Raw genomic sequence first — 23,895 nt, 5'->3', positions numbered from 1 at the left:
CGTTTTTTGTGTGCTCTAGGGCAACGGTGTCTAGAAGGAATTTGTATTCGTGATCCTGGCAACTGGACCTTTTTTGGAGCACAGGGCACAGGTCTGGCAGAATCTGCAGAAGATCTAGGTGCTGCTGTAGGCCCTCTTTGGTTGGTGACAGAAGCACCAGGTCATCAGCAAACAGTAGACATTTGACTTCCGATTCTAGTAGGGTGAGCCCGGGTACCGCAGACTGTTCTAGTGTCCTCGCCACTTCATTGATATATATGTTGAAGAGGGTGGGGCTTAAGATGCATCCCTGTCTGAACCTCCGGCCCGGCGGAAAGAAATGTTTTTTTTTTAACCATTTGAACTGCACCCATGTTGTTTGTGTACATGGATTTTATAATGCCATGTTTTTTCACCCAACACCCCTTTCCATCCATTTTTATAGCAGACCCTTGTGCCAAATTGAGTGTATTTATTTGTTTATCAACAAAGCATGAGAAGAATTTGCCTTTGTTTTGGTATGTTTGTCTATTAGAGTGTGCAGGATGAATACGTGGTCTGTCGTACGATAATTTGGTAAAAAGTCCATTTGACATTTGCTCAGTACATTGTTTTCACTGAGGAAATGTATGAGTCTGCTAGTAGTGACAATGCAGAGGATTTTACCAAGGTTGTTGTTGACCCATATTCCACAGTAGTCATTGGGGTCAAATTTGTCTCCACACTTTGTGGATTGGGGGGGATCAGTCCTTGGTTCCAAAAATTTGGGAAAATGTCAGCGCTGAGGATGATGTTAAAGAGTTTAAGTTTAGCCAATTGGAATTTGTGGTCTGTATATTTTATCATTTAATTTAGGATACCATCAACCCCACATGCCTTTTTGGGTTGGAGGGTTTGCATTTTGTCCTGTAGTTCATTCAACGTAATTGGAGAATCCAGTTCTGCCTCCTAGAGATGAACGTACGTTGGTGCAAAAGTGCAAATCAATCCCAGAACAGCAGCAAAGGACCTTGTGAAGATGCTGGAGGAAACGGGTACAAAAGTATGTCCACAGTAAAACGAGTTCTATATCGACATAAACTGACAGGCCGCTCAGCAAGGAAGAAGCCACTGCTCCAAAACCACCATAAAAAGGCCAGACTACGGTTTGCAACTGCACATGGGGACAAAGATTGTACTTTTTGGAGAAATGTTCTCTGGTCTGATCAAACAAAAATAGAACTGTTTGGCCATAATGATCATTGTTATGTTTGGAGGAAAAAGGGGGAGGCTTGCAAGCCGAAGAACACCATCCCAACTGTGAAGCATGGGGGTGGCAGCATCATGTTGTGGGGGTGCTTTGCTGCAGGAGGGACTGGTGCATTTCACACAATAGATGGCATCATGAGGAGGGGGAAATTATGTGGATATACTGAAGCAACATTTCAAGACATCAGTCAGAAACTTAAAGCTTGGTCGCAAATGGGTCTTCCAAATGGACAATGACCCCAATCATACTTCCAAAGTTGTGGCAAAATGGCTTAAGGACAACAAAGTCAAGGTATTGGAGTGGCCATTCCAAAGCCTTGACCTCAATTCTATAGAAATTTTGTGAGCAGAACTGGAAAAGTGTGTGCGAGCAAGGAGGTCTACAAGTCTGACTCAGTTACACCAGCTCTGTCAGGAGGAATGGGCTAAAATTCACCCAACTTATTGTGGGAAGCTTGTGGAAGGCTCCCTGAAATGTTTGACCCATGTTAAACAATTTAAAGGGCAATGCTACCAACTGGGAAAAGGAATGTGAATACTGGGAATGTGATGAAAGAAATTAAAGCTGAAATAAATCATTCTCTCTACTATTATTCTGACATTTCACATTCTTAAAATAAAGTGGTGACCCTAACTGACCTAAGACAGGGAATTTTGCTAGGATCAAATGTCAGAAATGGTGAAAAGCTGAGTTTAAATGTATTAGGCTAAGGTGAATGTAAACTTCTGACTTCAACTGTCCCCTCAAAGCCTACTATTGTGTATATACATACCCAGCGTCCGACAGAGCTGAGTTGTGACCCGTTTTTGTTGGTTATGTTGTCTTAGTTGTGTCTAGGGCGGCATATTTTAAGGGAGGGAATGATGTCCCCTCTACGTAGGTGTTTGTCCTCCTGTGTGCTGAGGCTGTCAGGTTATTGTCCAGTTCTGGCATGTAGGTCGCCACAGACTAGTACATGTCCCTGGGCCTGGAAATGATTGATCTCCCCCTCTAGGATGGAGAAGCTGTCTTCATTAAAGTATGGGGATTCTATTGGAGGGATATAGGTAGCACACTTGAGGACATTTTTATCTGAGATCATTTCCTTATTCATTTCTAGCAGATGTAAAATGTTCTTGTTTTGACTAATATATTAGAGTGGGTTAGGTCTGCTCTATGCCAAATTAGCATACCACCTGAGTCTCTACCCTGTTTCACACCTGGTAGTTTGGTGGATGGGACTACAAGCTCTCTGTAACCTAGAGGGCAACCAGTTGGTTCATCTCCTTTTCTTGTAGGATGACAATGTCTATATTCCTCATTTCTTTGATGAAGTCTGGGTTCCTGCTCTTTAAGCCAAAGGCAGATGACCTCAGACCTTGTACATTCCAGGATTTGATAGTAAAAGCTTTGTGTTCCATAGTGTCTAGTGTTGTTTTTGTGTGATTTAGGCCCGGACCATCACAGTAGGTGTGAGCAGAGCACGTTGAGTATCTGATACATACCTCGTAGGTCGCAGGATGGGGCTTGGGTGGGTGTAATAGTGGTGCTTGGGCCTATTGCTCTGCTCAAGACTTGGGCATATGTCCTGTTGTCATGTTGATGGCCTTGCTGCAGGGGCAAGGGGCAGGGGACATGAGGTTGGGCAGAGGGGGCATAGGTCTGATATGGAGGGGCCTATATAGAGTGTGGCCAGAGTTTGGGGTGGTTTTAGCTGGTTGGGGTGTAGCTGGTGATGCTGTGGTCTGGGTGTAGGTCCTCTTGGCGTCGGTTCTCTGGGTGCAGGTCCTTCAGGAAGGGGTCTTGCAGGTCTGGGAGGGTGTCTTGCTGGTCTGGGTGGGGTGTTTGTTACTCTGTTGCTGCTGTGTGAGGTGCTGGGACCACGGTTGAGGGTGACGTCCTTCAGGGTCCTGGCAAAAGTTGGGATTGCTGCATTGTAGAGGTGGATCTGGTCGTAAAGGCTGTTCAAGTCTATTTGGAGTGGTGGGCCAGGTAGACATTAGGTTTTGAGGCCCTATTGGCATTGTGAAATTATTTTCGTGGTATCACGGTGGAGATAACGACTTCTGCATTGGAGAAAGTTCTCTCTCTCTCTCTCTTGTTCTCTCTCTCCCGTTCTCCCTCTCGTCTGAGGGGGTGGAGCGAAGGCGAGGAGAAGGAAAGGAGAGTAGTAGACATATATAGAGGACTTCCCTGGTTATATAAAGGACTTCCCTGGTTATGTAGAGGACTTCCCTGGTTAAATAAAGGACTTCCCTGGTTATGTAGAGGACTTCCCTGGTTATATAGAGGACTTCCCTGGTTATATAGAGGACTTCCCTGGTTATGTAGAGGACTTCCCTGGTTAAATAAAGGACTTCCCTGGTTATGTAGAGGACTTCCCTGGTTATATAGAGGACTTCCCTGGTTATATAAAGGACTTCCCTGGTTATATTGAGGACTTCCCTGGTTAAATAGAGGACTTACCTGGTTATATAGAGGACTTCCCTGGTTATATAGAGGACTTCCCTGGTTATATAAAGGACTTCCCTGGTTATATAGAGGACTTCCCTGGTTATATAGAGGACTTCCCTGGTTATGTAGAGGACTTCCCTGGTTATATAAAGGACTTCCCTGGTTATATAAAGGACTTCCCTGGTTATATAAAGGACTTCCCTGGTTATATAAAGGACTTCCCTGGTTATATAAAGGACTTCCCTGGTTATGTAGAGGACTTCCCTGGTTATATAAAGGACTTCCCTGGTTAAGTAAAGGTGAAACAAATAATTAATAAAAGGGAGAAGTGAAGACAGGATATGACAGGATGTGACAGGATGTGACAGGACAGGATGTAACAGGACAGGATATGACAGGACAGGATATGACAGGTGAAAGTAATAGGGCTGTAGTGGAAATCTATCCAGTCCTTCAACTGGTGATACAACCAAGGAGTGGAGAGGTGAGGAGAGGAGTTTGTAATGAAGCCCTTTTGTGGGGAAAAACTCACTCTGATTGGTTGGGCCTGGCTGCCAAGTGAGTAGGCCTCCCAGGCTGCACCACTATCCAGTCACGTGAAATCCATAGATTAGGGCCTAATTTATTTATTTAAATTGACTGATTTTCTTATATGATCTGTAACTCAGTAAAATATTTGAAATGGTTGCATTTTAAATATATATTTTTGTTTAGTATAGTTATATTTATAACGGCAGTAGATCATTTTGGTAATTGTGGTAACGGTGGTAATTGTGGGACCGGTGGTAATTCTAGTAATTGTGGTAATTGTGGTAACGATGGTAATTGTGGTAACGGTGGTAATTCGGTAACGATGGTAATTGTGGTAACGGTGGTAATTCTAGTAATGGAGGTAATGGTGGTAATTGTGGTAACGATGGTAAAAACGGTGGTAATTCTGGTAATGGAGGTAATGGTGGTAATTGTGGTAACGATGGTAATTGTGGTAACTGTGGTAATTGTGGTAACGATGGTAATTCTAGTAATTGTGGTAATTGTGGTAACGATGGTAATTGTGGTAACGGTGGTATTTTCTGCAATATGGTAATTGTGTAACGGTGGTAATTCTGGTAATGGAGGTAATGGTGGTAATTGTGTTAACGATGGTAATTGTGTTAACGGTGGTAATTCGGTAACGATGGTAATTGTGGTAACGGTGGTAATTCTGGTAATGGAGGTAATGGTGGTAATTGTGGTAACGATGGTAATTGTGGGACCGGTGGTAATTCTAGTAATGGAGGTAATGGTGGTAATTGTGGTAACGGTGGTAATTGTGGTAACGGTGGTAATTCTGGTAATGGAGGTAATGGTGGTAATTGTGGTAACGGTGGTAATTGTGGTAACGGTGGTAATTCTGGTAATGGAGGTAATGGTGGTAATTGTGGTAACGGTGCTCATAACAAGCTAGGTCTAATGCATTTCCTGTCACTACTCTCTCTCTCTCCCTCTCCCCTTCTCTCTATTTCTCCCTATGTTTCTCTGTATCTCCCCCCTCTCTCTTTCTCTCTCTCTATGATGATCAATGTAGTCTCAGAGCAAGGCTGCTCTAGTCAAGGACTCCTGAGTGGCGCAGTGGTCTTGTGGAATAGTGACAAGGGTAATGAAGATTGTATTGTATTGTGAGACTGATCACACTCTCTGATTGGACAATGAGTCTCTCTGTGGTTGGTCATCATGTTGTGGAGATTGTATAGATGCTGAGCTGTCCCCTTCACCTTTCCACCAGACCTCTCCTGTCTCTCCATCTGCTGTGTGACTGTAATATTGCACAGAGAGAAGGAGAGAAGGAGAGAAGAGGAGAGGAGATGAGAGGAGAGGAGATGAGAGGAGTTGAGAGAAGAGGAGAGGAGATGAGAGAAGATGGGAGGAGAGGAGAGAATCGGAGAGGAGATGAGATGAGAGGAGTTGAGAGGAGTTGAGAGAAGAGGAGAGGATGAGAGGAGATGAGAGGAGTGGAGAGGAGAGGAGTTGAGAAGAGAGAGTTGAGAGGAGAGGAGTTGAGAGGAGAGGAGAGAAGAGAGGAGATGAGAGAGAGAGAGGAGATGAGAGGAGAGGAGAGGAGAGGAGAGGAGAGGAGAGGAGAGGAGAGGAGAGGAGAGGAGAGGAGAGGAGAGGAGAGGAGAGGAGACGAGAGGAGAGGAGAGGAGAGGAGATAGCTTGTTATGTCAATCTCTGTGGGTGATGATGATAACATTTATCCCAATCTGGGGTGGGAAGAAAGCATTAAAGCAAATGTGCATTACAGCAATAATATAATCCAAATATAAACATTAGGCTTGAAACACTCAGAGCTAGGAAGGGAGAAACACACAAACTGACAGAGTGGTTCAGTTCTGTTCTGTACAGAATCTGCTTTATTGACAGAGAGTTGGGTTGGTGTGGGTTTTGGTCCTGTGAATAAGGTAGTGAGGGACTAGTAGTGTGTGTGTGTGTGTGTGTGTGTGTGTGTGTGTGTGTGTGTGTGTGTGTGTGTGTGTGTGTGTGTGTGTGTGTGTGTGTGTGTGTGTGTGTGTGTGTGTGTGTGTGTGTGTGTGTGTGTGTGTGTGTGTGTGTGTTGTTCCCTCTCTGAGCGGAGCTCCATTGATGTCAAAGAGGGGGTAAACTGGACCATCTGTGAGTCTGTTATTACACCACACACAATATGTTTTTACAGTTCTCATTATGAACCTTTGCTAATATCACAGTGGAGAGAGAGAGAGAGAGAGAGAGAGAGAGAGAGAGAGAGAGAGAGAGAGAGAGAGAGAGAGAGAGAGAGAGAGAGAGAGAGAGAGAGAGAGAGAGAGAGAGATTATTACTTTCATTTTAGCAGCATCTTATTGAGGGGATCAATCATCTCTCTCCATCAAATATAATCCTGTTACTATGAACATGGCCATAGGGCTTTTTCTGCTGAACAATCTGCTTTACTTTAATTATTTAATTCACTTGACAGAAGGGGCCAAGACTGTCCAAGCATCAACGTCATTCTCCTCAGATGTATCTACAGTGTCAGTACAGACAGCCTGTATATTTACAGTGAGAGACCAGCAGTATCATGTGTGGACAGTAGAACTGTGGACAGTAGAGCATAGAGCTGTGGACAGTAGAACTGTGGACAGTAGAGCATAGAGCTGTGGACAGTAGAACATAGAGCTGTGGACAGTAGAACATGGAGCTGTGGACAGTAGAACATGGAGAACATAGAGCTGTGGACAGTAGAACATAGAGCTGTGGACAGTAGAGCATAGAGCTGTGGACAGTAGAACATAGAGCTGTGGACAGTAGAACATGGAGCTGTAGACAGTAGAACATAGAGCTGTGGACAGTAGAACTGTGGACAGTAGAGCATAGAGCTGTGGACAGTAGAGCATAGAGCTGTGGACAGTAGAACACAGAGCTGTGGACAGTATAACATAGAGCTATAGACAGTAGAACAGAGAGCTGTGGACAGAACAGGGACAGTAGAACATAGAGCTGTAGACAGTAGAACAGAGAGCTGTGGACAGAACAGAGAGCCAGGGACAGTAGAACATAGAGCTGTAGACAGTAGAACAGAGAGCTGTGGACAGAACAGAGAGCCAGGGACAGTAGAACATAGAGCTGTAGACAGTAGAACATAGAGCTGTGCACTGGAGGTATCTGCTTGACCATACTGGTAGTAGATCATTTCAATATAATACTATTGTATAGTGCATGCAAATTATGAGTCATTTTTTATGTGCAAAGCATGAATATATTGAGGATATTTTGACTCCCGAGGGATTAAAGACCAGGTTGGTAAAACACAACCAGAGGAGATAAATGTGCTGCAGATATAAAATAGATATAAACGTTTTACTGGCTTCCTGTGTATCATGTTCTGTTTTCCACTTGATTTTATTACAATCTGCTCGGTAACAGAGATGATGCTACCATGCTGCAGTCCTCTCTCTGGTGGTTGTTAGGGAGGGTATTAGGGAGTGAGAGAGAAAGAGAGAGAGAGAAAGAGAGAGAAGGCAGAAAGAGAGAGAGGCAGAGAGAGAGAGAGAGGCAGAGAGAGAGAGAGAGAGAGAGAGAGAGAGAGAGAGAGAGAGAGGCAGAGAGAGAGAGAGAGAGAGAGAGAGAGAGAGAGAGAGAGAGAGAGAGAGAGAGAGAGGCAGAGAGAGAGAGAGAGAGGCAGAGAGAGAGAGAGAGAGAGAGAGAGAGAGAGAGAGAGAGAGAGAGAGAGAGAGAGAGAGAGAGAGAGAGAGAGAGAGAGAGAGAGAGAGAGGCAGAGAGAGAGAGAGAGAGAGGCAGAGAGAGAGAGAGAGGAGAGAGAGAGAGAGAGAGAGAGAGAGAGAGAGAGGAGAGAGAGAGAGAGAGAGAGAGAGAGAGAGAGAGAGAGAGAGAGAGAGAGAGAGAGAGAGAGAGAGACAGTGAGAGAGAAAGCCCAGGTCCGAGTTTGGGAAACTCTGCATTAGTCCACTGTTGACATAGTCCTACATTTTTTTGCATATCAAAACGCATTATACCCCTCAAAAAGACACCATCACACAGAGTAGCCTGTATGTGTTATGCTGATGAATGAGGACCCAAACGCGACTTAACGAAAACAGAGTCTTTATTCCAGTATATGACAAAAGTAATAATCCTGGAAATATCAAGGATAAAACAAAACAGGAAAAACTTAAATCCACTCGTCAGTAGAGAGGACTGACTGGAGACTCGACCATAGACTGCAGGTTGCTTCGGGAAGGCACCGACCGTAGCAGACTAAAACACCTGCTCACACGCAGCATCTGAAGAAGACAAAACACGACAGGGCGAGACAAGGACACAGAACAGCGAACATCATACAAGGATCCGACAAGGACAGAAGCGGAAAACAGAGGGAGAAATAGTGGCTCTAATCAGAGGGCAAAATAGGGGACAGGTGTGAAAAGAGTAAATGAGGAACAGCTGGGAGCAGGAACGGAACGATAGGGAGAGAGAGCGAGAGAGGGAGAGAGGGAGGGGAAGAGAGAAAGAACCTAATAAGACCAGCAGAGGGAAACGAAAAGAAGGGAAGCACAGAGACAAGACATGATAACCAATGACAAAACATGACAGTATGAAGTTATCTAGTATAGTACACATCTATCTGAAGACTAGTTTCTTTTTTTTGTAACAGTATTTTTATTGGAATTTCACCATTTTCACCAGAAAAACAGAAAAAAAACATGAAAAACAGCAACAATGTACACATATCTACGCGCATAGATATACACATACATACATACACATACATACACATACATATACCCATGCATATACACACACACACACACACACACACACACACACACACACACACACACACACACACACACACACACACACACACACACACACACACACACACACACACACACACACACACACACACACACACACACACACACACACACACACACACACACACACACACACACACACACACACACACACACACACACACACACAGACCATTTTCCTCTTCCCGCTCGGTGCTTCTCTCACCCCGTCACCATCATTGCGTCTCTCAATACATACATTTTAAACAAAGAGGTTAGGTTCCACACATGGAACGTACAGTGTAGTTCTGAAATACATAGATCCCCGCCATTCTAAGAGAATCCTTGCAGCATAATAGCTGATACCTCAGGTTCTAGGTAATTTAGATAAGGTTCCTATACTTTGTAGAACTGGTCTGTTTTAGAATGCAATGTACATGTCAGATATTCCAGAGGCACCCATTCAAATAGTATCTTATGCCAATCTTTAATAGAAGGAACCTTATCACTAATCCACTGTAAAAGGATGTTTTTCCTCGCTGCGAAGGTAAGGATGTTGTAAAGCCTCCCTTTACCCACAGAAGTAACATGCCTACTAGGGAGACCCAACAATAAAGAAACTGGGTCCAATTCTAGATCAACCCCTAGGATCTTTTCAATTTCTTGCAGAACACCAGTCCAGTAGTTTCTTTGTATTTTGGTACATGACCATAAACAATGTGTTAGGGTGCCTGTATCAGTTTTGCATTTAAGACACTGAGGGGAAGAGGAAGTGGGGCTAAAAGCATGTCTGAGATTTGGGGATATATGCAATCTGTGTATTATTCTTAATTGGATTGCACTAGTACGATTACATATAGATATTGTTTTTGCATATCTCCAAATGTCCTCCCACATCTCTTCGTCAATAGTAACAGACAATTCTTTCTCCCACACTTGTTTTACCGTCTGTGTGTTGACAGCAGAAAAGGACCTTAAAGTATCATAAAACAGACTTACAGACATTTTCCTTTGTGGGAAAAAAAGCATTATTTCAATGACAGACACATCAGGGTTACCAATTAAGGTGGTGCTCTTCAGAATATAATGTCTTACTTGTAGGAAGCGGAAAAAGTCCTGCTTTGGGAGTCGATATTTCTCAACCATCTGCTCAAATGACAACAAAATATTATCAGCAAATAAGTCATTTAGCCTGCGTATGCCCTTATTAAGCCATAAGTTAAAGCCAGCATCCAGCAATCCTGGACTGAAATCTGGGTTGTTAAGATTTGGGGTAAGAGCAGAGGTTAGTTTGGACCTTCCCAGGAAGTGTTGAACTGACCTCCATACTTTGAGTGTGTTAAGTGTAACGGGGTTATTGCAGAGACCTTCTACAGACTTGAAACTTCTGAAAAATAAAAGATCCTGTAAGGGGTATTTTGAAAGAGAAGTCTCAATGTCTAACCAAATAGAGGAGTCATCACTAATAGAACCTGATATTGGGCAGGTCTAAGCCGCCCATAGAACTTGGCAGCTGCAATATTGCCATCTTAAGTCTTGGCTTGCGTTTACTCCATATAAAGGAACTTAGCCATCCATTTACATCCTTTATTACCTTATTGGAGAGTAATACTGGGATCATTTGGATTGGGTAAAGTAGTCTAGGTAAAATGTTCATTTTCAAGAGGGATATTCTACCCAACCAAGAAATCAGGAGAGAGTTCCAGCGCTCCAGATCCTGTCTTATTGTATCAAACAAGGGAACAAAATTGGCTTTGTACATTTGCTGGAATTTAGGAGTTACAAATATACCCAGATACATGAAACCTGAGGGAGACCATTTAAAAGGGAAGGGGGGAGAAGTATTAGGTACAGAGTGTAGGCTACCAAGTGACATAGCCTCTGACTTAGTTAGGTTAATCTTGTAGCCTGAGAATTCGCTGAATAATTCAATAATATTAATAAGAGATGTAATTGAAGTCTCAGGACTAGAGATGAATATCAGGACATCATCAGCATACAAGCTTATTTTATGGTGAACATCACCAATGAGCAGCCCCTGTATAGCAGGCGTTACCCTGATGGCCTCGGCCAGTGGTTCCATAACGAGTGCAAAGAGGAGGGGGGATAAAGGACAGCCCTGTCTGGTACCTCTGTGTATAGAGAAGCTATTTGACCTTAGCCCATTAGTAAGGACAGCAGCCTGAGGATCATCATATAAAACTTTCACCCATTTTATGAAGTTATCCCCCAGACCAAATTTATTTAGAGCAAATAATAGGTAAGACCACTCCACACGATCAAATGCCTTCTCAGCATCTAGGGAGAGCACAAGACCATCCACAGCACTTTGTTGGTAGGCGTGAATTACATTAAGAAGCCACCTGACATTGTTGCATGAAGACTAGTTTCTTAAAAAATACATTAAAAAAACACCTCAAATTCTGACAGAACAAAATGGCCCAAATGTATTCAGAATGAAATGTAATCTGTTATTCATCATCTGATAAAGATAATCAACTATGTGAATTTCTGACTTTAGTACAGTCCAGTAGGTTTATCCATTCTACCCCTCTCTTCCAGGATTTACATGTTGACCATGTAGTTTCAGATACCTATCCCTCTCCACTCATTCACTGACTCTTCTCTCTCCTCCCCCTCTCCTCCAGGATGACACGTTGACCATGTAGTTTCAGATACCTATCCCATCTATCCCTCTCTCCACTCGTTTACTGACTCGTCTCTTTCCTCCCCCTCTCCTCCAGGACGACACGTTGACCATGTAGTTTCAGATACCTATCCCATCTATCCCTCTCTCCACTCATTTACTGACTCTTCTCTCTCCTCCCCCTCTCCTCCAGGACGACACGTTGACCATGTAGTTTCAGATACCTATCCCATCTATCCCTCTCTCCACTCATTCACTGACTCTTCTCTCTCCTCCCCCTCTCCTCCAGGACGACACGTTGACCATGTAGTTTCAGATACCTATCCCTCTCTCCACTCGTTTACTGACTCGTCTCTTTCCTCCCCCTCTCCTCCAGGACTACACGTTGACCATGTACTTCCAGCAGGCCTGGCGGGACAAGCGTCTGTCCTACTCTGAGATAGCCCTCAACCTGACTCTGGATAACAGGGTAGCCGACTCGCTCTGGGTTCCCGACACCTATTTCCTCAACGATAAAAAGTCCTTCGTCCACGGCGTCACGGTCAAGAACAGAATGATCCGACTGCATCCGGACGGCACCGTTCTCTATGGTCTCCGGTAAGGGATTTCATTGTTTTTGATGATTTCCAATGAGCAATAATTGATCGGTTGCTATTGAAAAAACGGTTTGGGTTCTGTAGCCTTCTACACTTTCATAGTCTGTGAGGATTATCAATATCTTTCATTGCTTGGTTGTGATCAGTAAAGCACTGTAGGAGAAACAGAGGCGAGGTAGTTGAGGGTGAGGAATATCATATCCTTTCATCTACCTAGGTATGGAGTCATATCCTTTCATCTATCTAGGTATGGAGTCATATCCTTTCATCTACCTAGGTATGGAGTCATAACCTTTCGGTCTACCTAGGTATGGAGTCATAACCTTTCATCTACCTAGGTATGGAGTCATATCCTTTCAGTCTACCTAGGTATGGAGTCATATCCTTTCATCTATCTAGGTATGGAGTCATATCCTTACATCTACCTAGGTATGGAGTCATAAACTTTCAGTCTACCTAGGTATGGAGTCATAACCTTCATCTACCTAGGTATGGAGTCATATCCTTACATCTACCTAGGTATGGAGTCATATCCTTTCATCTACCTAGGTATGGAGTCATATCCTTTCATCTACCTAGGTATGGAGTCATATCCTTTCATCTACCTAGGTATGGAGTCATAACCTTTCAGTCTACCTAGGTATGGAGTCATAACCTTTCAGTCTACCTAGGTATGGAGTCATAACCTTTCAGTCTACCTAGGTATGGAGTCATAACCTTTCATCTACCTAGGTATGGAGTCATAACCTTTCAGTCTACCTAGGTATGGAGTCATAACCTTTCATCTACCTAGGTATGGAGCCATAACCTTTCAGTCTACCTAGGTATGGAGTCATAACCTTTCAGTCTACCTAGGTATGGAGTCATAACCTTTCATCTACCTAGGTATGGAGCCATAACCTTTCAGTCTACCTAGGTATGGAGCCATAACCTTTCAGTCTACCTAGGTATGGAGTCATAACCTTTCATCTACCTAGGTATGGATTCATATATTTTCATCTACCTAGGTATGGAGTCATAACCTTTCAGTCTACCTAGGTATGGAGCCATAACCTTTCAGTCTACCTAGGTATGGAGTCATATCCTTTCAGTCTATCTAGGTATGGAGACGTTTTCTCATGATTGACCATCTGGTTCTAAGCACTACATACGGGGTTGGTTTCTTTGGTGTTTTATCATTCAATAATGAAACAGTAGCGTACAGAAAGAGGAGATGTGTTTGGTTGAGGGAAAAGGGATTTCACAGGCTCATAGCCCTTCATAGCTAGTCCGTCCACCAAGGAATCTAGACTTGTTTCATCCTCACTAACCATTTGGGTCTCCACACTACTGCATACTAGATTGAACAACCGTGTTGGGTTCTTCTGGCTTTACACTTTCATGGTCTCTGATGATTATCAATAATTGATCGGTTTATAATCAATAATGGAACGGTGCTGTAAACGTCTACAAAGGGAGGAAATGTATTAGATTGTACGGCTGAGATCCTATCCATCCAGAAAACATCTCTTTATGATGTTGGCTGTGTCTGAAATGCCACCCTAATCCCTATTATAGTGCACTGCTTTTGGCCAGAATAGTGCAGCAAGTAGGGAACTGGGTGGCATTTAGGATTCAGACGTTCAGTCTCTGATGCTGCAGAGAGGATTGCCATTCATAATAGATCAATGATCATCAATAATGTAGACGTTCAATACAAACATACAACACACACACGCACGCACGCACGCACGCACGCACGCACACACACACACACACACACACACACACACACACACACACACACACACACACACACACACACACACACACACACACACACACACACACACACACACACACACACACACTGGATGGTGTTTTATGTACGGTTGTGCTGCCTGTGACTTTGTGAAGCATGTAATGTAATGTACAATATCACGGCATCCATATATGGATGTGTTTGATGATTTCTGTGCAAATTATCTCTCAGCTTTACGGCCTGCGTATTTAAAGGGATGAGATTATTGTTGCTAATTCAAGACATGAACATCGCAGGCAGCTTTCATTCATTCATTCTCTCTTTCTTTCTCTCTCTCTCTCTCTCTCTCTCTCTCTCTCTCTCTCTCTCTCTCTCTCTCTCTCTCTCTCTCTCTCTCTCTCTCTCTCTCTCTCTCTCTCTCTCTCTCTCTCTCTTTCTCTCTTATATGAAGGGTTCTTAAACCATTTAAGTATCTGCAGTGCACCAGATAATTCACATGTTCAGCTTTGAGAGAAAAATCTATAAACCTAATTTATAAGGCTTCCATTATGTAAGGCCTCAATTATATAAGCCAACACATACTTTCTACACGACAACAAGAAACTAAAGAGAAAGACCCAAGTATTGAGGTGCCTGCAAGGACTCTGACCGTCACCCCAGTAACTGTAGCTAGGTAGTAGCTACCCCCTCCTCGGCCTACTCTTCAAACTAACCCAAATCTGAACATTCCTTGTCATGAAAAACTAAGAAAAAGAAAAAAACATAGTCCCTTCACTGTTCTGAAGCTTGTATGGGAACAGCATTGGAGTATTTGGCAGTAGGAGTGCAGAGGCCAAATTACAACTACCGCCACAATGTCTGTCTCTCCGATTCTCTCATTTCAATTTAAAACAACTTGAAAAGATGCGGCAGGAGTACAAACAACATGTTCCATTTCCATGAAAAGAAAATACACTACTCGTTCTCTGTTTCGATGCTCCCATGCAAGCTTGGGAACAGTGTGGGCCTATTTTCGTGGCCTACTCACTCGCCGTCCTCCATGATGCAGGGTCAGTTCATATTGGGATGTGAAGTGGAGAAAAATATGTTGGAAAATGTATTTAAATGGAACTTCCTATAACAGACACCTGTTCTTCTTCGTTGGTGGCACATGCTCAGATGCTTAGCTAAGGCTGTTCTTCTTCGTTGGTGGCACATGCTCAGATGCTTAGCTAAGGCTGTTCTTCTTCGTTGGTGGCACATGCTCAGATGCTTAGCTAAGGATGTTCTTCTTCGTTGGTTGCACATGCTCAGATGCTTAGCTAAGGCTGTTCTTCTTCGTTGGTGGCACATGCTCAGATGCTTAGCTAAGGCTGTTCTTCTTCGTTGGTGGCACATGCTCAGATGCTTAGCTAAGGCTGTTCTTCTTCGTTGGTGGCACATGCTCAGATGCTTAGCTAAGGCTGTTCTTCTTCGTTGGTGGCACATGCTCAGATGCTTAGCTAAGGATGTTCTTCTTCGTTGGTGGCACATGCTCAGATGCTTAGCTAAGGCTGTTCTTCTTCGTTGGTGGCACATGCCCAGCCAGTGTTAGCATGAGGGCTAATAATCACGTTGTCCTATGGAGAATGCTAACTGTTCACCGTCTTATTGGTGAGTGTCTGAGTGTAGGCCTAGAATCTGAGATGAGTTCAAACAATAATGGAAAGGCAATCACAACACTGGCAATACTTACAATCACAGTTACATTTACAGTCAGTTACAGTTACAGTCAGTTACAGTTAGTTACAGTCAGTTACAGTTACAGTTACAGTCAGTTACAGTCAGTTACAGTCAGTTACAGTCAGTTACAGTCAGTTACAGTTACAGTCAGTTACAGTCAGTTACAGTTACAGTCAGTTACAGTTACAGTCAGTTACAGTCAGTTACAGTCAGTTACAGTTACAGTCAGTTACAGTTACAGTCAGTTACAGTCAGTTACAGTCAGTTTCAGTTACAGTCAGTTACAGTCAGTTACAGTTACAGTCAGTTACAGTTACAGTCAGTTACAGTCAGTTACAGTCAGTTACAGTTACAGTTACAGTCAGTTACAGTCAGTTACAGTCAGTTACAGTTACAGTTAGTTACAGTCAATTACAGTTACAGTCAGTTACAGTCAGTTACTGTCAGTTACAGTTAGTTACAGTCAGTTACAGTCAGTTACAGTCAGTTACAGTTACAGTTAGTTACAGTCAGTTACAGTCAGTTACAGTTACAGTCAGTTACAGTTACAGTCAGTTACAGTCAGTTACAGTCAGTTATAGTCAGTTACAGTCAGTTACAGTCAGTTACAGTCAGTTACAGTCAGTTATAGTCAGTTACAGTCAGTCAGTTAGTCAGTTACAGTTAGTTATAGTCAGTTACAGTCAGTTACAGTCAGTTACAGTCAGTTACAGTCAGTTACAGTCAGTTACAGTCAGTTACAGTTACAGTCAGTTAGTTACAGTCAGTTACAGTCAGTTAGTCAGTCAGTTACAGTGGGTTACAGTCAGTTACAGTTACAGTCAGTTACAGTCAGTTACAGTCAGTTATAGTCAGTTACAGTCAGTTACAGTCAGTTACAGTCAGTTACAGTTATAGTCAGTTACAGTCAGTTATAGTCAGTTTAGTCAGTTAGTTATAGTCAGTTATAGTCAGTTACAGTTAGTTATAGTCAGTTACAGTCAGTTACAGTCAGTTACAGTCAGTTACAGTCAGTTACAGTCAGTTACAGTTACAGTCAGTTACAGTCAGTTACAGTCAGTTATAGTCAGTTACAGTCAGTTACAGTCAGTTACAGTTACAGTCAGTTACAGTCAGTTACAGTCAGTTATAGTCAGTTACAGTCAGTTACAGTCAGTTACAGTCAGTTACAGTCAGTTATAGTCAGTTATAGTCAGTTATAGTCAGTTATAGTCAATTACAGTTAGTTATAGTCAGTTACAGTCAGTTACAGTCAGTTACAGTCAGTTACAGTCAGTTACAGTTACAGTCAGTTACAGTCAGTTACAGTTAGTTATAGTCAGTTACAGTGGGTTACAGTCAGTTACAGTTACAGTCAGTTACAGTCAGTTACAGTCAGTTATAGTCAGTTACAGTCAGTTACAGTCAGTTACAGTCAGTTACAGTCAGTTACAGTCAGTTACAGTTACAGTCAGTTACAGTTACAGTCAGTTACAGTCAGTTAGTCAGTTAGTCAGTTTACAGTCAGTTACAGTTAGTTACAGTCAGTTACAGTCAGTTACAGTTACAGTCAGTTACAGTTACAGTCAGTTACAGTCAGTTATAGTCAGTTACAGTCAGTTACAGTCAGTTACAGTCCGTTACAGTTACAGTCAGTTACAGTCAGTTACAGTCAGTTACAGTCAGTTATAGTCAGTTACAGTCAGTTATAGTCAGTTACAGTCAGTTACAGTCAGTTATAGTCAGTTACAGTCAGTTACAGTCAGTTACAGTCAGTTATAGTCAGTTACAGTCAGTTACAGTCAGTTACAGTCAGTTACAGTCAGTTACAGTCAGTTACAGTTCAGTCAGTTACAGTCAGTTACAGTCAGTTACAGTCAGTTATAGTCAGTTACAGTCAGTTACAGTCAGTTACAGTTAGTTACAGTCAGTTACAGTCAGTTATAGTCAGTTATGGTCAGTTACAGTCAGTTATAGTCAGTTACAGTTAGTTATAGTCAGTTACAGTCAGTTACAGTCAGTTACAGTCAGTTATAGTCAGTTATAGTCAGTTATAGTCAGTTATAGTCAATTACAGTTAGTTATAGTCAGTTACAGTCAGTTTAGTCAGTTACAGTTACAGTCAGTTACAGTCAGTTTAGTCAGTTCAGTTACAGTCAGTTACAGTCAGTTACAGTCAGTTACAGTCAGTTACAGTCAGTTACAGTCAGTTATAGTCAGTTATGGTCAGTTACAGTTAGTTATAGTCAGTTACAGTCAGTTAGTCAGTTATAGTCAGTTATAGTCAGTTATAGTCAGTTACAGTTACAGTCAGTTACACTCAGTTACAGTTAGTTATAGTCAGTTACAGTTAGTTATAGTCAGTTATAGTCAGTTAAATTTAGTTATAGTCAGTTACAGTTATTTATAGTCAGTTATAGTCAGTTACAGTCAGTTACAGTTACAGTTACAGTCAGTTACAGTCAGTTACAGTCAGTTACAGTTAGTTATAGTCAGTTATAGTCAGTTACAGTTAGTTATAGTCAGTTACAGTTATTTATAGTCAGTTATAGTCAGTTACAGTCAGTTACAGTCAGTTACAGTTAGTTATAGTCAGTTACAGTTACAGTCAGTTACAGTCAGTTACAGTCAGTTACAGTTAGTTACAATCAGTTATAGTCAGTTACAGTCAGTTATAGTCAGTTACAGTCAGTTACAGTCAGTTATAGTCAGTTACAGTCAGTTATAGTAAGTTACAATCAGTTATAGTCAGTTACAGTCAGTTATAGTCAGTTACAGTTCAGTTACAGTTACAGTCAGTTACAGTCAGTTACAGTTACAGTCAGTTACAGTTACAGTCAGTTACAGTCAGTTACAGTCAGTTACAGTCAGTTACAGTTACAGTTACAGTCAGTTACAGTCAGTTACAGTCCGTTACAGTCAGTTATAGTTAGTTACAGTCAGTTACAGTTACAGTCAGTTACAGTCAGTTATAGTTAGTTATAGTTAGTTACAGTCAGTTAGAGTTACAGTTACAGTCAGTTACAGTCAGTTACAGTCAGTTATAGTCAGTTACAGTCAGTTACAGTCAGTTACAGTCAGTTACAGTTACAGTTACAGTTACAGTCAGTTTAGTCAGTCAGTTACAGTCAGTTATAGTCAGTTACAGTCAGTTACAGTCAGTTACAGTCAGTTACAGTTACAGTTACAGTCAGTTACAGTCAGTTACAATCAGTTATAATCAGTTACAGTCAGTTACAGTCAGTTACAGTCAGTTATAGTTAGTTATAGTTAGTTACAGTCAGTTACAGTTACAGTTACAGTCAGTTACAGTCAGTTACAGTCAGTTATAGTCAGTTACAGTCAGTTACAGTCAGTTACAGTCAGTTACAGTTACAGTTACAGTCAGTTACAGTCAGTTACAGTCAGTTATAGTCAGTTACAGTTACAGTCAGTTACAGTTACAGTCAGTTACAGTCAGTTACAGTCAGTTATAGTCAGTTATAGTCAGTTATAGTCAGTTACAGTCAGTTACAGTCAGTTATAGTCAGTTATAGTCAGTTATAGTCAGTTACAGTCAGTTACAGTCAGTTACAGTTACAGTCAGTTACAGTCAGTTTAGTCAGTTACAGTCAGTTTATAGTCAGTTATAGTCAGTTACAGTCAGTTACAGTCAGTTACAGTTACAGTCAGTTACAGTCAGTTACAGTTAGTTACAGTTATAGTCAGTTATAGTCAGTTATAGTCAGTTACAGTCAGTTACAGTTACAGTCAGTTACAGTCAGTTACAGTTAGTTACAGTCAGTTACAGTCAGTTACAGTCAAATACAGTCAGTTACAGTCAGTTACAGTCAGTTATAGTCAGTTATAGTCAGTTATAGTCAGTTACAGTTCAGTTACAGTCAGTTATAGTCAGTTACAGTTACAGTCAGTTACAGTCAGTTACAGTCAGTTATAGTCAGTTATAGTCAGTTATAGTCAGTTACAGTTCAGTTACAGTTATAGTCAGTTACAGTCAGTTACAGTCAGTTACAGTTACAGTCAGTTACAGTCAGTTACAGTCAGTTACAGTCAGTTATAGTCAGTTACAGTCAGATACAGTCAGTTACAGTCAGTTATAGTCAGTTATAGTCAGTTACAGTCAGTTACAGTTATAATCAGTTATAGTTAGTTATTGTTAGTTACAGTCAGTTATAGTCAGTTACAGTTACAGTCAGTTATAGTCAGTTACAGTCAGTTACAGTCAGTTACAGTCAGTTATAGTCAGTTACAGTCAGTTATAGTCAGTTACAGTTACAGTCAGTTATAGTCAGTTATAGTCAGTTACAGTCAGTTATAGTCAGTTACAGTCAGTTACAGTCAGTTATAGTCAGTTACAGTCAGTTATAGTCAGTTACAGTCAGTTACAGTCAGTTACAGTCAGTTACAGTCAGTTACAGTCAGTTACAGTCAGTTACAGTCAAATACAGTTCAGTTACAGTTATAGTCAGTTACAGTCAGTTATAGTTAGTTATAGTTAGTTACAGTCAGTTACAGTTACAGTTACAGTCAGTTACAGTCAGTTACAGTCAGTTACAGTCAGTTACAGTCAGTTAGTCAGTTACAGTCAGTTACAGTTACAGTTACAGTCAGTTACAGTCAGTTACAGTCAGTTATAGTCAGTTACAGTCAGTTACAGTCAGTTACAGTCAGTTACAGTTACAGTCAGTTACAGTTACAGTTACAGTCAGTTACAGTCAGTTACAATCAGTTATAGTCAGTTACAGTCAGTTACAGTCAGTTACAGTCAGTTACAGTCCGTTACAGTCAGTTATAGTTAGTTACAGTCAGTTACAGTTACAGTCAGTTACAGTCAGTTATAGTTAGTTATAGTTAGTTACAGTCAGTTAGAGTTACAGTTACAGTCAGTTACAGTCAGTTACAGTCAGTTATAGTCAGTTACAGTCAGTTACAGTCAGTTACAGTCAGTTACAGTTACAGTTACAGTCAGTTACAGTCAGTTACAGTCAGTTATAGTCAGTTACAGTCAGTTACAGTCAGTTACAGTCAGTTACAGTTACAGTTACAGTCAGTTACAGTCAGTTACAATCAGTTATAGTCAGTTACAGTCAGTTACAGTCAGTTACAGTCAGTTATAGTTAGTTACATCAGTTTCAGTTACAGTCAGTTAGTCAGTTACAGTTACAGTCAGTTACAGTCAGTTACAGTCAGTTACAGTCAGTTACAGTCAGTTACAGTCAGTTACAGTCAGTTACAGTCAGTTACAGTCAGTTACAGTCAGTTACAGTCAGTTATAGTCAGTTATAGTCAGTTATAGTCAGTTACAGTCAGTTATAGTCAGTTACAGTCAGTTACAGTCAGTTACAGTCAGTTATAGTCAGTTATAGTCAGTTATAGTCAGTTACAGTCAGTTACAGTCAGTTATAGTCAGTTATAGTCAGTTATAGTCAGTTACAGTCAGTTACAGTCAGTTACAGTTACAGTCAGTTACAGTCAGTTACAGTTACAGTCAGTTATAGTCAGTTATAGTCAGTTACAGTCAGTTACAGTCAGTTACAGTTACAGTCAGTTACAGTCAGTTACAGTTAGTTACAGTTATAGTCAGTTATAGTCAGTTATAGTCAGTTACAGTCAGTTACAGTTACAGTCAGTTACAGTCAGTTACAGTTAGTTACAGTCAGTTACAGTCAGTTACAGTCAAATACAGTCAGTTACAGTCAGTTACAGTCAGTTATAGTCAGTTATAGTCAGTTATAGTCAGTTACAGTTCAGTTACAGTCAGTTATAGTCAGTTACAGTTACAGTCAGTTACAGTCAGTTACAGTCAGTTATAGTCAGTTATAGTCAGTTATAGTCAGTTACAGTTCAGTTACAGTTATAGTCAGTTACAGTCAGTTACAGTCAGTTACAGTTACAGTCAGTTACAGTCAGTTACAGTCAGTTACAGTCAGTTATAGTCAGTTACAGTCAGATACAGTCAGTTACAGTCAGTTATAGTCAGTTATAGTCAGTTACAGTCAGTTACAGTTATAATCAGTTATAGTTAGTTATTGTTAGTTACAGTCAGTTATAGTCAGTTACAGTTACAGTCAGTTATAGTCAGTTACAGTCAGTTACAGTCAGTTACAGTCAGTTATAGTCAGTTACAGTCAGTTATAGTCAGTTACAGTTACAGTCAGTTATAGTCAGTTATAGTCAGTTTACAGTCAGTTATAGTCAGTTATAGTCAGTTACAGTCAGTTATAGTCAGTTACAGTCAGTTATAGTCAGTTACAGTCAGTTACAGTCAGTTACAGTCAGTTACAGTCAGTTACAGTCAGTTACAGTCAGTTACAGTCAAATACAGTTCAGTTACAGTTATAGTCAGTTACAGTCAGTTATAGTTAGTTATAGTTAGTTACAGTCAGTTACAGTTACAGTTACAGTCAGTTACAGTCAGTTACAGTCAGTTACAGTCAGTTACAGTCAGTTACAGTCAGTTACAGTTACAGTTACAGTCAGTTACAGTCAGTTACAGTCAGTTATAGTCAGTTACAGTCAGTTACAGTCAGTTACAGTCAGTTACAGTTACAGTCAGTTACAGTTACAGTTACAGTCAGTTACAGTCAGTTACAATCAGTTATAGTCAGTTACAGTCAGTTACAGTCAGTTACAGTCAGTTATAGTTAGTTATAGCTAGTTACAGTCAGTTACAGTTACAGCTACAGTTACAGTCAGTTACAGTCAGTTACAGTCAGTTACAGTCAGTTACAGTCAGTTACAGTCAGTTATAGTCAGTTACAGTCAGTTACAGTCAGTTATAGTCAGTTATAGTCAGTTACAGTCAGTTACAGTCAGTTATAGTCAGTTATAGTCAGTTATAGTCAGTTACAGTCAGTTACAGTCAGTTACAGTTACAGTCAGTTACAGTCAGTTACAGTTACAGTCAGTTATAGTCAGTTATAGTCAGTTACAGTCAGTTACAGTCAGTTACAGTTACAGTCAGTTACAGTCAGTTATAGTCAGTTACAGTCAGATACAGTCAGTTACAGTCAGTTATAGTCAGTTATAGTCAGTTATAGTCAGTTATAGTCAGTTACAGTTCAGTTACAGTCAGTTATAGTCAGTTACAGTTACAGTCAGTTACAGTCAGTTACAGTCAGTTACAGTCAGTTATAGTCAGTTATAGTCAGTTATAGTCAGTTACAGTTCAGTTACAGTTATAGTCAGTTACAGTCAGTTACAGTCAGTTACAGTTACAGTCAGTTACAGTCAGTTACAGTCAGTTACAGTCAGTTATAGTCAGTTACAGTCAGATACAGTCAGTTACAGTCAGTTATAGTCAGTTATAGTCAGTTACAGTCAGTTACAGTTATAATCAGTTATAGTTAGTTATTGTTAGTTACAGTCAGTTATAGTCAGTTACAGTTACAGTCAGTTATAGTCAGTTACAGTCAGTTACAGTCAGTTACAGTCAGTTATAGTCAGTTACAGTCAGTTATAGTCAGTTACAGTTACAGTCAGTTATAGTCAGTTATAGTCAGTTACAGTCAGTTATAGTCAGTTATAGTCAGTTACAGTCAGTTATAGTCAGTTACAGTCAGTTATAGTCAGTTACAGTTACAGTCAGTTATAGTCAGTTACAGTCAGTTATAGTCAGTTACAGTCAGTTACAGTCAGTTATAGTCAGTTACAGTCAGTTATAGTCAGTTACAGTCAGTTATAGTCAGTTACAGTCAGTTACAGTCAGTTATAGTCAGTTACAGTCAGTTACAGTCAGTTACAGTCAGTTACAGTCAGTTATAGTCAGTTATAGTCAGTTACAGTCAAATACAGTTCAGTTACAGTTATAGTCAGTTACAGTCAGTTATAGTCAGTTACAATCAGTTACAGTCAGTTACAGTCAGTTACAGTCAGTTATAGTCAGTTACAGTCAGTTATAGTCAGTTACAGTCAGTTATAGTCAGTTACAGTCAGTTACAGTCAGTTATAGTCAGTTATAGTCAGTTACAGTCAGTTATAGTCAGTTACAGTCAGTTATAGTCAGTTACAGTCAGTTACAGTCAGTTACAGTCAGTTACAGTCAGTTATAGTCAGTTACAGTCAGTTACAGTTAGTTATAGTCAGTTACAGTCAGTTATAGTCAGTTACAGTCAGTTACAGTCAGTTACAGTTCAGTTACAGTTATAGTCAGTTACAGTCAGTTACAGTCAGTTATAGTCAGTTACAGTCAGTTACAGTCAGTTACAGTCAGTTATAGTCAGTTACAGTCAGTTATAGTCAGTTACAGTCAGTTATAGTCAGTTACAGTCAGTTATAGTCAG

General features: G+C 40.9%; 1 protein-coding gene across 2 annotated transcripts in view; it reads left to right on the top strand.

Moving 5' to 3' along the window:
* Positions 1-23,895, top strand: part of gabrb2a (gamma-aminobutyric acid type A receptor subunit beta2a) — a 140,301-nt gene that overhangs the window by 27,159 nt on the left and 89,247 nt on the right. For both annotated transcript variants that reach the window (XM_046324395.1, XM_046324394.1), the window contains exon 4: positions 11,973-12,193. In XM_046324395.1, coding sequence (XP_046180351.1) covers positions 11,973-12,193 — 221 coding nt within the window. The remainder of the gene's footprint in view (positions 1-11,972; positions 12,194-23,895) is intronic.

Source organism: Oncorhynchus gorbuscha, linkage group LG23 (genome assembly GCF_021184085.1).
Source record: "Oncorhynchus gorbuscha isolate QuinsamMale2020 ecotype Even-year linkage group LG23, OgorEven_v1.0, whole genome shotgun sequence".
Classification (NCBI taxonomy): domain Eukaryota; kingdom Metazoa; phylum Chordata; class Actinopteri; order Salmoniformes; family Salmonidae; genus Oncorhynchus; species Oncorhynchus gorbuscha.
This window is presented reverse-complemented; position numbering and strand designations above follow the sequence as displayed.